This window comes from Emydura macquarii, unplaced genomic scaffold, assembly GCF_026122565.2.
Source record: "Emydura macquarii macquarii isolate MOO-44397 ecotype Brisbane River unplaced genomic scaffold, CSIRO-AGI_Emac_v2 contig_3506, whole genome shotgun sequence".
Taxonomy (NCBI): Eukaryota; Metazoa; Chordata; order Testudines; family Chelidae; genus Emydura; species Emydura macquarii.
Window position 1 is genome coordinate 11,089,172 of NW_027133643.1, and position 16,331 is coordinate 11,105,502.

A 16,331-nucleotide genomic window follows, 5' to 3' on the forward strand; every position below is an offset into this window, starting at 1 on the left:
AATTTTCTGCTTTCGGTTAGTACATTAATGTCCGCTGCAGGGAATCAAAGCCCACTGAAGTATGTCACAACTACACCCCTTCAGTTTGCCGCTTCCAAACTTAATTAGGAGTATTAGCTATATTGCATAAAATGGAAGATTGTGTGCATGTGTTTGTGTATATGGTTGGCTTCACTGTAACTGAGGTATGTTTAGTGTTACTTACAGGACATATTATTGGCTAAAACACAGAAGGAAATTGGCTGACTTGCTGTTCTGTTAAAACTTAGAATAATGCAGCAAACACCCTCCCTGCTTTAGTGTGCAATAGGTAAGGGCTGAATCGCCTGCGGTGCTCCATGATAAACCCACACGTTCGTCATGTAAGTTACATGACCTCAGTAATCTTCAGTTGCTGAAAGGCTGTGAATCTGAAATAAAGGAAAACTGTGGTTGTACTTTCAGAGAAGGAGAGGAATTCAGGCCATAAGGTGTAGGAATGGCTTCAAATGATGTTCTCCAGTAAAATGTGGTAGTGTAAATTGGAGGCAACCTTAACGTATGCAAAGGGTAAGATGTTGCTAGAATTCATTTTCTCATTGACATCTGTGAATCCCCTCAGATTTCCTACAACAACTGTATACAATTATCCACATTAGACAGGTACATGTCTAATTATAAAAGGGTCAAATACAATTGTTGATAGTTATACAGATTGGGGACACTCATCAGATTACAGAAGAGCCTGTAGCTCAGGCTGGCCTCTTGACCTTCTCAGTCAGTGTTTGTACCATTTAGTAGTGTCACTCTCCAAGGTCTAGCATTCTTTATGCAATTGCAGTTTCTATTATTGCCTCTGTGTCTGTTTCTTATGATAATTAACTACTTAGAAAAGAATTATTCTTTATCTTTTTTTATGATCCTGACCCTGTAATTCTGTAACAGCTTAGCGAAGGAGTATTTCCTTTCCATTCAATAGCTGGTGAACTGTGTGCACCTCAATCATTGCCCTATTTTATCAATCCTCTTCTAATGAATTTAGCTTTCATATATACTTAAGACTCTTTATTCTTCTGTCTTTAAACTTTACTGTCCTCAAGTTACTTATTGTAAAATGGCCAAACAGCGCACAATGCTCCAGATGAAGGATCACCATCTTTTTTAACACTGTTATAATCTCATTGGATTTGTGATCTAATCATCTTTTTATACATCCCAGTATATGCCTGGTTTTCTTAACCACTGGCTAATATTAAAATTGAACTTCAAGTTCCTGTTCGGTGGCATCTTTCTGGCTCCATTCCCTTTCTTGAGTTAGCGCCTAAATACTATTATTTTTTACCTAATGTTAAGTTTTCATTTGTCCATGTCTAAGATACTTTGTCTCATTATCAAGAGACTAGGTCATAGGTGGTCCTGCCTAGTGGCCAGAGTCCAAATGCCAGAGCCCAAGGTCAAGGCAGAGTCAGAGCTGGGGATTGATGCTAAAGGTCAGAACCAAAATCAGAGTCCAAATGCCAGAGTCAAAGTTTGAAACAGAGTCAGAGCCAGGCATCAGATCTGAGAGTCAGAACCAGATTATCCGGAGTCAGCAAAGGCAGGACAGGATTGGGGCAGGACTGGAGTGAGGCTGCGTGCAGAGTACATTGGGGCTGGAGCAGTGCAAGAGCAGGGCTTGGAGTAAGATGAGCACAGGGAGGCAGAGAATTCACAGGAGTATGTGCATTGAGCAGCCCTGATCCTCTGTAGCTGCTTGGCTGCCTTAGCTGTGGCCCAGCTGTGCTCATTGGCTGCCTGATGCCTGGGCGGATACAGCTGCAGCCCCTCTTCCTGACACTCATGCATATGCTCCAGTCTCCCTCCTCAGGCAGTGGATGTAACAAAGTTCTGTGCCATGTTGCCATGTGGCTACCCTTACCCAAGTTGTACCCAGTGAGCACTAACCTCTGTTACAAAGACCCTGTTTTAAATTGGGATTTTCAGTACGTCTTATAAATCTTGCTAGTTATGTGTGCAGCGTAACATTAAAAACTTCCTTGAAATCTCAGTGAAGTGTCTACTGCTTTACTCTTCAGTCTGTGTGGGAAATTTATCAGAAGTAGTCATGATTTCTTTCTTATTAATCCATGCTGTCTTTCCCCAGTCTGTGCTTTTTCAGGTGTTCTGTTTTGTCTCTGATCAGTGACTACAGAAACTTCCTTCCTCTAAGCTTAGATATAGGGGTATGCTCTGAGTTGTCCCTTGATCCCCTCTTAAACATCGGTGTTATGTTTTTCTTCAGTTTGTATCCTCTTGTTGCCAATGAGGAATCTGGTCTCAATTACAGATTCTCTTATTTTGGCTACAATCTCTTTATTCTTTCTGGTTTGTCCCTTGAATCTGCTTTAGTCGCTTGCAGTTCTTTCCACCACCTCAACTCTCATCTCACTCTTGTCAGGGTGACTATAGAATTTATATACTGCTGTCATGATGTGCATTTTGGGATATCAAATTTCATGTTTCAAATTTATTTAACAGCTAAAATATATTGGAAACAATGTATAAGCAAAAAAAAAAAAAGTGCAATTTAACTCCTTGCCCAGTGGAGAAAACATGATTTCACACACTAGCTTTTCAGAAGATGAAGATTCAGTCATGAGTATATGCATAACAGAGTCAGCACTCTACTGATGCCTAATACGTAATATTCACAAGCCGGTGCTCTAGATATACAATTTAACCTTTTTGAAGAACTAAATTAATAGGAATAGGCATAAATTATTTATCACAATAAAACTAAAATGTTTAGGCGGTGCTAGTGTCATCATATATTCATTTTAAACCACCTTCATGTAGGAATTTAAGACAAAATTGCCAATAGGGCTACATTTTTAGATTGTCTGTGCACACCCTTCATTTCTTCCCACAATCTCCTCCCACACATTTTTATCTAAGATTAAATATAGTATCAGTTTAGTATCAAGGTGTGGTGGGTCCACACCTTGAATATTCTATCCAGTTCTGGTTGCCCCTTCTCAAAAAGGACATAATGGAACTGGAAAAGGTTCCAAGAAGGGCAACAAAGATGATCAAGGGTATGAAATGGCCTAAAAGATTAAGGCTGTTTATCTTAGAAAAGAGATGACTAAAGGGAGATATGATAGAGGACTATAAAATCATGAATGGTGTGGAAAAAGTGAATAGAGAAGTGTTATTTACCCCTTCCTACTATACAAAATCCAGGGATCACCTGATGAAATTAATAGGCAGCAAGTTTAATACCAACAAGAAGTTCTTTTTCACACAATGCACAATTAGCCTTTGGAACTCATTGTCATGGGATGTTGTGATGGATAGAAATATAAATGGGTTCAGAATAGAACTAGATAAGTTCATGGAGGATAGGTCCAGTAGGCAAGATTGTCAGGGATGCAACCCCATGCTTGAGGTGACCCTAAACCGCGGGCTGCCAGAAGCTGGGAGGGGAAGACAGGTGGATTACTCCAACTGCCTTGTTCTATACCTTCCCCTGAAGCTCTGGTACTGATCATAGTTGGTGACAGGAGTCTGGGCTGACTGGGGTGGATTGATTTAAATCACCAAGAGATAATCACTGATTTAAATCAAGTTTCCCACTGATACTTCTTCACATATTTCTTAAACAATGGTGCAAATCTGATCACTAAAACATGTTAATTTACAACTCAATACAGCATTTTACAACATCTAGGAGGGTATACTTTTTAGATAACTTGATTTTTATTAATTTAGGAAATAGTACATAATGCTCATTACCTGTGTCGAGCTGCAGATGCAGCAGCAGCACATTAGGAATGGTAATAACTAAATCACACACACAAACACAATAGCACTTATATTTTATTAAACTAAATCTTAAATGTTACATAAATGTTTCACATTTGCAATTGCAGCAGTCTCCTGAGTTGCCAGCTGACGGATGTCCTTAAACTCTTATTTTTTTTAATTTTCAAATTTTATTAACTCTAACAGACAAGTCATCACGACACTAAACATATGCTGTCCTTAAAACTTCTACAACTAGCTCTCATCTTTCCCACTCTCACTGTCATTTTTATTCATAGACTGAAACAGAAATGAGTTTTTCCTGCTTTTTCAACTCCCAGTTGATTTCTTAGCTTTGAGTGAATAATACCAAACGATGAAAATATTCTCTCTGTGCCTGCAGAGGAAGCTATTGGTGTGAAAAGTTGGCTTAGCAACTGAAGGAACTCTGTTTCAAGGTGCCTGGCTAATGATTTTCACCAATTCAGGGGAGTGACTTTGTTCAAAACATCATCAGTAAACATATACTTAACATGTTTTCCTTTTTTACCCAGGGAAGGAATTTCTTCAAAATATTCCCAGATAGGGTCTCTCTTATGCCCAGAAGCCATGACAGTTTTTCAGCGGCAAAAGTGTGGGAGTATACAGGAAGTTGTGTGTATACAGAATAATGTCTTCCCCTTTTCTTTCCAGTCCACTCCATTGTTCCCTCTCTATTCTGCCTTTGTCTCTATCTTTAAGACAGTGTCTTAACTAACTCTTCTGCCTTGCTTGGCCCAGCTCCACCACTACATAAGCACAGAACAACAACAGTCCTATCCAGCTTGTGTCTTTCTTTGCACATGTAACTTTAGTCTGCTGAGAAACTGAAACTGAAAGCCCAGAACTTTCAAGAAGCAGGAGCTGGTAGTTAGGCTGGACAGACTAGAGCTATTGATTCATTTTTATGAGACTGTAAGTGTAGGTTTAGCATGTTTGTGACCCATTAAATTGTAAATGTTATTTTTTAAATGAGAGAAATTTACTATTTTATTGATGATTTAAAAAAAAAAATCTGACTTTTTTTCCATTAAAAAAAAAAATCATTGATTTTTATCCACCCTGGGGCTGACCCAGTATGGCAATCCTTATGTTCTTATGTTTGTATCATGGACTTGGTGGACTATATCCTGCATTTTGAAGGGAAATGGACTTGATCAGTCAAGTCTTTTCCCTTGTTTATTCCTTACTGTGGGTTTGAGAGGGTGGAGAGACTAGGGTGAGGTAAACTGGCTGGGTTACCAGCTTCCTACAGCAGTGGTTTTCAACCTTTTTTCATTTGCAGATCCCTAAAAAATTTTGAATGGAAATGTGGACCCCTTTGGAAATCTTAGACATAATCTGCGGACCCCAGGTTGAAAATCACTGTTCTATGGTAATGACAACCTCTTGCAGACTCCTTAGTCTGCAGACCTCCAGGGATCCATGGACCACAGGTTGAAAACCACTGTCTGACTTGAAACCTTCAATAACATATGGATGTTTACTGATAAAGGAATAGTTGGGCGATGATCTTAATGTATGGCCATTTTACATGGAACTGTGTTCCAGCAATATACTGGTTATTTCCTAGATGAATGTCTGAGAGAATGCATTTGTGCTTTGATAGATGTGGACTGTAACTTCATAAACAAGTATTAATGCCAATAAATATGATAAATCACTGTCTTTTTATGGGTCTTTCACTAGACCAGTACCCAGAAAAGTCATTTACTCTTCATAGAAAACAGCTTATCAAAACTTTCAGTTAGAACTCTCTCTCTGATCAAAATTAACACAATTTATGCTTCTCCAAAGGCTGCATTCCCTTATCTATTTGTCTTGCAGTAGGACCTACGTGCCCTGCCGAGATTGGAACTCATCTTGCTAGCCATTGTAAAAACATATACTGTGTCCCTATCCCAAAGAGATTACAACCAAAATAGACAAGACCAAGGGTGAGAGACAGAGTTGTCACAAATAGGAAAAGTGACTTGTCAAGGTCACATAGCAGATCAGTGGGAGAGCTGGATATAGAACCCAGGTCTCCTGACTCCCAGTCCAGTGCTTTATCCACCTAACCAGTATTTCTCAAACTTTTGAAAGTGTAGCCTCACTTTAGGAGAATGTAAGCAATTGTGTTCCCTCTTGTGCTATAAAGACCTACCCAAAATGAGCAGTCCTTCAGCATAGATTGTGTAGCTCTCCCTAATATGAATAGCCCTTGTTTCCCCCTTGCATTCCTGGACCAGCAATGCAACGTCAACAATGTTTACATTTTAAAGTATCATCAGCATTTGAGTTAGCACCCATGGGAAAGAATGAGGCAGTTCACACTGCAACAATATTGTTTCTCAGGCTGTCTGCAGAACCACACAGACATCATTGCATTACTTCCACTCAGGTCGCTTTTCTGAGGTTTTCTTTGCAACCCTAACAGCTAGAGACTCTTTCTAATGAAAGTTGAGACTCTGGAGAACAAGAGAGATGTCTCTATGCTCCCCTGCCTCCCTCCATCTCAGAGGAGGTGCATTTCTCCCTTGGGAAATGCTGCATTAGACCACAATACAACATACCTGCCCCTTCTACTGCATACTTCACATAACCAGTCATGGCATAGAAACCACAGGTTGTTAGCTCATTGGCTGATGGCTCCTCCAACATTGCTGAGCTGCTACATCATGAAGCTACAAAAGTTGTACCATTTTAATAGTTCACTTTGCAAGTCTTGTTTACTAGAAACACAGGAATGAAACCTGTGTAATGGGATCAGAAAGGGTAAGCAAACTTTTGGAGTTGATTACTGTGCTCTGCAGATCTACTCTGTCAGAGCACATCTTGCTCATGGGATGTGTGTTTCTGAGAGGGACTGAGCATCCCAGGTATTGCTTTATAATAGCAATGCATATTTTAATGTTTGTACACCTGTGTTTGAAGGATTCTAGGGAATCTAACAATACTGATGCAATAATTAAAAGGGCAACGTGATCAAATGAGCAACAGCTGCAGCTTAAATATTTCTACTTTCAAATTTGCTAATTCTTTAGAAGCAAGAGTTCAGGCTCTAGGGTCTAATCTCTCCTGGATACCTGAGGGATTTATGCAGGTAAGTTTAATCAATGTGAGTGAATTCCATTTATAACTCTACTATGCATTTTGGTCTTTAAGTGCCTCATTTAAATTAGATGAATCTGAGGTGCACAACATATAACTCACTGTTCATCTCCAATTTACAGTTCTAAGTAGTCATGGGTAAAGGATTCTTTCTAACATTTAGACTTTGATGGCTACTCTGCAGACATATTTGACAAATGCAGCACTTGCAGCTCTTAATATTATCCATTATCAGTGGCTGAAAGGAATCACCTGTGCAGGTAAGTGTGCTTTAGAAATACCTGCCACCTTCACATTTTAAGTGTGGGTTTGTATATTTCCATTAATGTTTGTAAAATGACTTAAGATCATCTGATGAAAGGCACTAAGTGCCAAGCATGGAAGATAGTGTCATAGTCCAAGGAAAGGCGTGAGTTAGGAACTCCTCAATTCTAATCTCAATTGATGCTCCCTCTGGTCTTGGGCAAGTCATAATTTAACTTTCCTCCGCTGTAAAAATGGGGATAATATTGAAGCATTCAGAAACTTCACTGGCTTTATTGGGTGTTGTGGGGACACTGGGAATGCAGGATTAGACCCCTTCTTGCCTAGTTCAAAAAGCTGTTGTGTGGCTTAATATTGGCTTTGAAGAGAAGTACTGGATCATAATTATAGAGGTGTTTGTATGTATTAGAGTTTATTTAAAAACAAAACTCAAATGACATCCCTGAAGCTGCCATGGTAATGACTTAAGGAAAATACAATTCTAAGATCTGTAAAGTGAAGTACTTGGGGAAAAATGTGTCATAAAATGCCAGAAATTTCAAAATGGTCAGGAATTGAAGCACATGTGCAAAACCAGTTAGAGCTATCTGAGCTCCTTTAAATACAGTGCCAGACTTCTGTCATGGAACCCAGTATAATCAGTAGATCATGTAATACTTTCAGAATGAAAGCAGCACTTCTTGTTTAGAAGAAAATGGAAATCTTCCATTTTTTTATTTTTATTTTTAAATTGATCTGCAGTTCTCACTCTGACTTAAGTCATATTTTATTTTGCCACAGTAAATTTAACATATACTCTGCCATCAATTTACAGGAGTCACAACTATTAGGGGAAACAGGAGGATTTTTTTCTCAGCATAATGTGCTGGATCATGCTCCTGGGAGCTCTTTGTTAAAGTTTTGCTATGATATTTAAGAGACAAAGTGATTCCAGTGCTTCTGATGGAGTAACTCCCTCTTTGGGTACTGCTAATGCTAAATGATCCCCGCCAGTGATTGCTTGTCCATGAGTAATATTTAATTTAAAAAAAACCCCAAAAGCTAGGTCTCCTCCGAATCTGAAATGGACCAGATTTCAGGGAGAACACTCCCGCTTTTTTGGGGGAAGTGAGTGAGGAAAGGGTTAACTTGCTGCCACAGCTGCCTGCTCTTGTTGCAGGAATCTTCAAGGGAACAGGGTGGGGTTAGCTCTGCTGGAGACATGGTGATTATTCAGTCTCTCTCAAAAGGGAGCAGAGAAGTGAGTTAGAGTGTAAGGAAGAGAAATGTTCCTGAGTGGGGAGCTGTGCTATGGAGGGTATCCTAATGATATTGGTGAGCTGAAATAAGCCTGACTCTTTTCTTGCCTTGCTCTCTTTCTGTGTATGTCTGTTTGCCTTTGGTTTGTTAGTTGTAATAAATAACCGAAGGGCCTTGTCTGGCTTGATTTCCTGACCTTGCATGTCTGGGCATCCTGTCATCACCCCCACTTCAAGTTAAATACTGTCTTATCAACATAAATATTCAGACTATATCTTGAAAGTTTGCTAAGTGCATTGTAAATGCTCATTTGCCCACATTCTCAGGGTTTAACTGATCGTCATATTTGGGGTTGGGAAGGAATTTTCCCCCCAGGGAAGACTGGCATAGGCCCTGGGGGTTTTTCACCTTCCTCTGCAGCATGGGGGTCACTTGCTGGTGGATTCTCAGTACCTTAAAGTCTTTAAATAATTATTTGAGGACTTCCGTAACTCAGTCATAGGTTAGGGATCTATTACAGGAGTGGGTAGGTGAAGCTTTGTGGCCTGCAATGTGCAGGAGGTCAGATTAGATGATCATAATGGTCCCCTCTGACCTTATAGTCTTGAGTCTATAAAGCCCTTACTGAAATGGGAATGTGTCCTCACCCTTCACCCATTGCTATCAGCACATGCATCCTTAACACACTGGCTTTCTTGTGACATGCTTATGGAAGCTTCTTGTCAAAATGTAGGCAACTCATCTCTGCTGTTACCTAGGTCTATCCTGGCTGCAAAAACAGTATATAAGAGGTGTATCTAAAAAGCTTGTATCCAGGGAGGATGTATTCTAGTACGTAGAGCGTTGGATTGGAACCAGCAGCTCTGATTCTAGAACCAGCTCTACCACTGACCTTTGCAAAATAGGTTTAACTAACCTCGTGGGTGTTTGTTTTTCACTCTTAAGGCTTCTTCCTCTTCAGTTCTTCAGAGAGGGACCAATAATTAAATGGCTTTAGAGGAGCATAAGCACGATAAGACTGATCATAAAGGAAGAGAAGTTGTTTAAGGAGGATGGGGGTGGGAAGGGCAGTAGTTCCTAACCCTTGTGTTGCTGTTGGAGGTGCCTCTCTGTCTAGGGACTTACATGGCCCCTCATCACTGTAGCGTTAGTGTGCCTTGGTCATTAAGGGATTTTTATCCTCATGCCTGTGCGATGATGGTGTCCCCATTTTACACACGGGGAACTGAGGCACGGGATAGATTAGATGACTTGCCCAAAGTCACACAGGAAATCTGTGGCTGAGCTGGGAAATTGGACTCAGATTTCCTGAGTCCAGCCAAGTGCCCTATCCATTAGTCCATCTCTTCTGCAGTCTATCCTATCATGCCAGGCTGTGGTACAGTAGCAGTCTATCTTTCTGTTCATTCTCTTCCCTTCTGACTCAAATCTTTCTCACCTCGTCTTGTTTCCACTTTGAATTAATTATTGTTCTTCTTTGGTCTCCTACTCTGTTGCTCCTCCTGTCCCTTCCCTCCCAAAGGGAACATGTTGCTTGATGCCATGGGAGGGCCATTGGTGTATCTGGAGGCTGGCGCTCCTCCTTCTGCAGCAGAGTGAGAGAGTGTGAGAGCAGAAGCAGAAAGCCTGGAGAAGGGAACTGCTTCCTGCACCCTTAGTCTTGTGCATGAGTGGCCCCAGTGGACAGCTGTATTTAGATGCTGTATCAGGAGTGGGGGGAGAAGGTGAGTTTCAAGGAGCTTACCCATCTCTTTACCCACATTATAATATTTGCACTGGAGTGGTGGAACGGATATAGGGTCATGGAGCTTTCCCTCTGTCCCCCTACATCAGTTTGGTGCCACCCAAGAGAAGATGCTGGGCTAGGGAGTTATGTTGGTTAAAGGTGTATTGACTGTTTCCCCGGCATGATGAAACTTCATCATTCCAGCCAAAAATGTGCCACAGTATTCCAGGAGTTTTCATGTTTCTGTGAGGCATCCAGGGGACGGAACTTGTTCTCCCTTTTTAATGTCTTTGTCCACTTTTTCAGTTCTGGTCAGTCCACTCCTGTGTGAGCTCCCCCTCTTTTTAGAAGGCTCCCCTTTTATTTGGCTTTGCACTGGTTTTCAGATCTTTAACTGTTCTGCAGTGTTCTGAGTGCCTTGCTTTATTGTAAATGACCGTAAAGGACACTGCCAGGAACAGCAGCATATCTTAAACTTTTTGGGGGGCAGGGTGGGAGATCTGAATGGGGGGTGTCAGTTTTATTTGGGGACCACAGGGGATTATCTTGGACAAAGGGAACTCCATCTCTGGAGAAGAACCAAGCAGACACCTGATGCAATTAGCAGAAATTTAAAAGTAACAACTGCATCCCTTTTTGTAGGTCAATCTAAGAGTGGCTGATATCCCACATAGTAGGGTGCCTATAACTATGGTGGTGATGTATTATAAATAGTGGGTATGTATGCCTGACTGGATAGTCGGAGGGAATGGTATTGCCAGAATGAGAGGCTACCTGTTGAAAGTGAATGGATTTTTTTTCTCTCCATGACAGATGAATCTTTGAACATGTCAACTAAATGAACCAAACTGTTACTTTACCAGTCTGAACCACTGACTGGAAAACCTTAAAAGTGAGAAAATAAAAAAGTTGCCATTGCTAATGGGATTTTTTTAAAGGGAGGTATATTAGCTTCTGTTTCACTAGCTTTTTTCGTTGCACTTGCATTAAAAACACCATTAGAAGTTTTATCATCAGTAGGAAAAGTAAAAAGTAATGGCTGGCAAAATACCTCGACTAAAACTTGTACTGCAAATAATGACCAAATTATACAAATCTAGAAGTTGTCAAAAGTGACAATGTTTCTGAAATACTTAAGCCTTTCAGTGAATATCCAATAATTGAGTTGGTAAAGGATTCCTGCTGCATACAGAACAAAAATCTCCTATATAGCAAGGACGAGTTCTTCACTCGATAGTAATTTAACACAAGGCCAAAGTTAACTTGATTGCAATGAGTAAATGCAGAATATCAGATTCAAGGCCGGGTGGGATACTCTTACTATTCTAACTTTCAGAGATGTATTTTTATGAAAACAAGCTTGGACACTTCTATCTTTGTGGAATAAAACGTTACTAGGGTTTAACACTGAATTTCCCATATACGTTCATGGGTTTTAATGAATAATTCTAATACTGTTAAGCAAATTGGCACTTGCAATGCAATTTATCCTTCCTAGAAAAAAATCTCCTCATCTTTTGCAGCAGCCTAGTTCCCCGCACTAGTAATGTACAGTCTGTGCAAACACTTCACACTTCCTACAAAATGTGCCTGCTGTCTTCACATGTTAGTTAGAGGATGCTTTTTTCTTATTGCCAAATATTAATTATCTTGTATTCTTGTTTATTCCATAAATAGAGATTCTTCTGAATGCTGAAAGTACATTATGCCACAAACTGTGCATCCCTACCAAGCATGTGTCAATTTGTTGAGCTGTATGTTAGGGCCTGAATCATTCCCTCTGGTATCCAGAGAGCAACTATATTGAGAGGCATTCCCTTAAACTTAGCTATGATCCTTGGTTGTTGATTGTCTCCATTAGAACTACACCAGGGCTACTGATGATTTTTCTAACTAACTGCTTTGAAAACCATAATTAAGTGGAGTTTTAGCAGAGGTTGTGAATTGAATCTAGCCTTTTTATTTTATTTTATTTTTTATATCTTTCTTCTTTCCTTCCTTGGAAACATTCTTGTTGATTTCCATTTAAAAAGAAAAACTGTAAGTAGAGTACTGCTGAGGTTCTATTGATTTCTTCATATACAAAATGGAACAGAGTTTTGTGGATAGTGGTCAGGATTCTAACTCTGTCTACTGCTGGTCACTGAGGTTTATATGGATAATATAAGCAAGCCTTTGAAGATACCTCTCTTCTTTGTATATTTTGTTTTATATGACAAATGCGCTCCCAGAAGCTGAATCTGGCCAACTGATCAATGGTGGTGGCAATGACAGTAGATTAGCTAGACGGTTGCAACAAGAGATGCTAGTGGGATGTAACTTGCAGGCTTCTTGGGATAACGTAATGTCTTGTTCAGAGTGCAAACAGGACAATATTTATCCTGTTTGCAGTATTGTGGCTGTGTTGGTCCCAGGATCTGCGAGAGACAAGATAGGTATAATATCTTTCATTGGGCCAGCCTCTGTTGGTGGAAGGGATGAGCTTTTGAGCTTCACAGAGCTCTTCTTCAGGCCTAGAGAAGGTTTCAGAGTGTCCAAGTTAGCTTGTCCAACTTCAGATCCAAGTTAGTCTGCTTACCTTCTCTTCTCCTGAGGAGGAGCTCTGTGAAGCTCAAAAGCTTTTCCCTTCCACCAACAGAAGTTGGTCCAATAAAAGATATTACCTCACCCCCCCTTGTCTCTCAGTATTTATCCTGTTTAATTCAGAGTCATGGTCTGATATAGTTAATGTTTAAAAATATTATTTCTCAGTGTCTGCATTTGCAGAATAAACATTCTCTTTTTCAACAGTAAAAATGTTGCCCCACTAGTTAGCATGTATAAGCCAAACAAGCCAAAACACCTGGGATTTCCAGTTGCATAGGAAGAAATGGCAAAATCCTGTTCTTATCATGGATAAAGTTCCTGGGTTTCAGTATCCATTGTTTGCATAGAATGTTAGATGCTCTGTCACTTCTTCTTAGTGATACTGATTTGTTCTTGCGTTAAACACTTTTATGCTTTGGCATGGTTTTAGGAGAGAGTGTTTGCCAGGTACAGAGGAGCTGCTGATGAATCTACATTCCCAATAATTAGAGAATAATGTGCAATAGAAAGAGAGAGTTCCAAGATACACTGTCTCTGGAATGAAATGTCACTTTGTTCTCTTGTAAATTGTCTGAAGAAGCTGTTGCAAGGTTTCTTAAAGCAAATTTCCTAGTTATATCTGTCAGATCATAGGACACACTTCTAATTCACTGAATAAAAGATACCAGGTGCAGTAACTACTTAGGTTTTTGTATCAAGTGCTGGTGTATTGTAGGTTTTTCAATGTGTGTATGATGGGTAACTGTGATAGCTGCCAGGCCTTGAACCTTCATTATTGGTTCTATGCCCTCAGTTGCTGGAAACCAGCTATATAAGCTCTTTGGTGACAACATCTTGAGTTTCTTCTTAAATTCTTTTCCAGCACCATGCCTATCTGTAGCACATATGGACTTATTTGTTCTAATACCTTTGCAACCGTCTTTAATTTTCTTGTTCTCTTCTCCATGAAGATGGCTTTCAGATTCTCTTCTTTTTTTAAGTCTCTCTCCCTCTCTCTCATTTGTTTTCTAGGCTTTCTAACTCTTGCATATTTTTTGTCAGCCTTTTCAGTGTGGTGTTGTAGTTCCTTCCACAACTAAATTTCAAAGGTTGATTATCACCTTTCTTCAGCTACTTTGCCTAATTCCATGTTATTTATTATCTGTCCGTGGTTCTCCTAAAGTTGAATTGAAAAAAACAAAAGAGTATCTTTGAGTATAAAAACTGCTTCCCACTTTCTTATGTTAGAATGTTGAATGTTTAGACGTTGATCTCGCTGTACTGTTCTTCCATATTCCCCTGTACTTCATAATCTCACCTTACTTCAACTGAAAGCCAACACCTTACTTTAATTGGTCTCTCACTAACATATGGCTATTTAGAAGTGTGTGGAATGGAAGGGAGTATATTTCTTCCAAAGGCAGCAGGAAGCACATGTAAAGTTAGCAGAATATTGCAATTCTCTGAAGGAGCAAAATATCAGCTGCCCAGTCTTTAATTTTACAGCTTCTGTAGGGTTTCCCATCCTAATTATTCCAAAATTACCACAGTACCATGTGCTAAACCTGCCTGGGGAAAAGGGCAATAAATAGAACCCATCAGTTCATTACACAGACTCCATTACTGTTTGGATTTTAAACAGCGAGTGCAGTGTAAATTATTTAAATAGGGACATGGGATTGTGGTTTCAGCAAAGCAGAAAATGCACCTACAAAGTAAATCCAGTAGAGTGGATTGTCTATATGATTTAGTGCTCTTAATACCTCTGGAATATTTATACTGTTAACAATTAATACATGAGCACTACCTCAGTATACATTAACCTGAATGGCATAAATGTATAAAGTACTGCGTAACCAAAAATTACTAATAAAGACCTTGCAGTTATGAGTTGTCAGTTGTAGAATATAGCACGGCAAGTGCCAACAGACTGCTCCCACACATGCCATCTCTCTCATTCTACCAGCCACTCCATTTTCCATGGTGTCACTCAGCATACTGGCTCTACTTTCGTGATCAGCATGTGCCTTCATGCTGCAGCTTTAGGTGGCTGTAATCTTGCTCAGTAACAAGGATATTTGCAGAGACTCCCAGAATTTCTGGCTGCCCTTAGAAAAACACTATTCGTCAGGAATAATAGCCAAAGAAGGCTGAATGTCTCTTTGATCTTTAGGATCATCTTATAGTATGGCTCAACACAGTGCTGCATTCTGAATTAACAGATGTTCACTCGACACAGCAAGATGTTATTGTCCTAGGTTATAGCATTTATTTGTCTTTTGTAACCACCAACTACTTTCTGCCTCCCCAGTTCTGTGCTGTATGCTGAGTGAAAACTAATCCATGTCCTGAAATGTGTTGTCTCAAGGATGGTGACTGCTAACTCACTAATGTTCCTAGTCTCTCTTATCAACATGCAGACAAACTATTAACAATTTTTCATTAGTCTCTTTTATTAACTTCCTATTACCTTTTGTTCTACTCACTTTGACTATAATTTGAGTGTAATAATATAACTGATATGCACGGTTAACTATTTTTGGCTTATTAGAGCCTTAAGGCTTAATGAACAGAATGCAACTTGAGTAATGCCTGAGCATAGCTTGTAGATAATAAAAGGATTTTTCAACCCTTTGCTAGACTTGTGCTTTGCAGTTCAATTTCAGAATGAAATAAAAGAACCTGTGTACTGCAATCTGTAACACAATTGGAAGTCACTTCCAGAGCAATACTCTCAGCTTGAAATTAACAAAGATTCTTCAGCCATAACAAAGGTTTCCCCAACTCAGTTATTGATCATTACAATAAAAATAAACATCAAATCACTTTTATTTGTGAAGTGAAGGATATACTGTGTATAAGAACACATTGCATCCCACCATACTAATGCACCCAGTTTCCTTTTGCTCTGGAACGTTCACTTTATCATATTGGCTTCATAGCATTAAATCACAGCTGTGAAGACATGCCTCTTATTATTTTTTACATTGCATTAATGCCTCAGTCTGGTTCAGGGCCCATTATGCAGGGTGCTGAACAAACATCAATGATCCCTACCCCAAAGAGATTAAATCTTCTTTATTAAAAAACCCACAGACACGTACCTTCTGCCCTCCACCCACCCCAATAAAATTGACAACCCTACCCTGCCTATTGACAACTGACATTGCCAGGAACATGTAATCCCATGATATTCCCCTCTTAGGATACCCTGTCTTTGAAATGGGATGCCTACTATCATCCCCTCTTGCATATTGTGTGTACTGGGAGGGTGGAAGGCAGAGAATAGAAAAGCTACTGGTTTTGTATGTCTCCTAGGGGACTAGATGTTCAGGGCTTGCTAATTGGGAGACAGAGCCTTTGACTTCCTTAGTGCATTTGAGCTGGTGACCACGTCAGGTATGATAAGACTTGCTGTCTAATAAATGGTTTAGCCTGTATGAAAGAGATTGTTGACTTGATTCATTTTTTGGTAGAGAGTCAGTTACACGAAGGGCCACCTTGATGGAAACTAAATTCTGCTTTCACCTCGAGGCTGAGTCGAGGGAAAAAGTAGCATAACTTGTACTGTTGTTACACATATTATGCCTATTCCGTAGACTGTTGACCTGATGCCTTGCACGCAGCGCTAGTAAATTCTAAA

The 16,331-nt window shown here is 39.8% G+C and overlaps 1 protein-coding gene across 5 annotated transcripts in view; it reads left to right on the forward strand.

The window, feature by feature from the left end:
- DNAJC6 (DnaJ heat shock protein family (Hsp40) member C6) overlaps window positions 1-16,331 on the forward strand; it is a 72,251-nt gene that overhangs the window by 26,127 nt on the left and 29,793 nt on the right. The window contains exon 1 of one of the 5 annotated variants that reach the window (XM_067535529.1): window positions 7,035-7,154. The exons of 3 other annotated variants lie outside the window; for them this stretch is intronic. In XM_067535529.1, coding sequence (XP_067391630.1) covers window positions 7,064-7,154 — 91 coding nt within the window. In that variant the 5' untranslated portion in view covers window positions 7,035-7,063. Of the gene's footprint in view, window positions 1-7,034; window positions 7,155-8,426; window positions 8,473-16,331 lie in introns of those variants that run through there. One more of the 5 variants, XM_067535531.1, reaches the window with a different exon arrangement.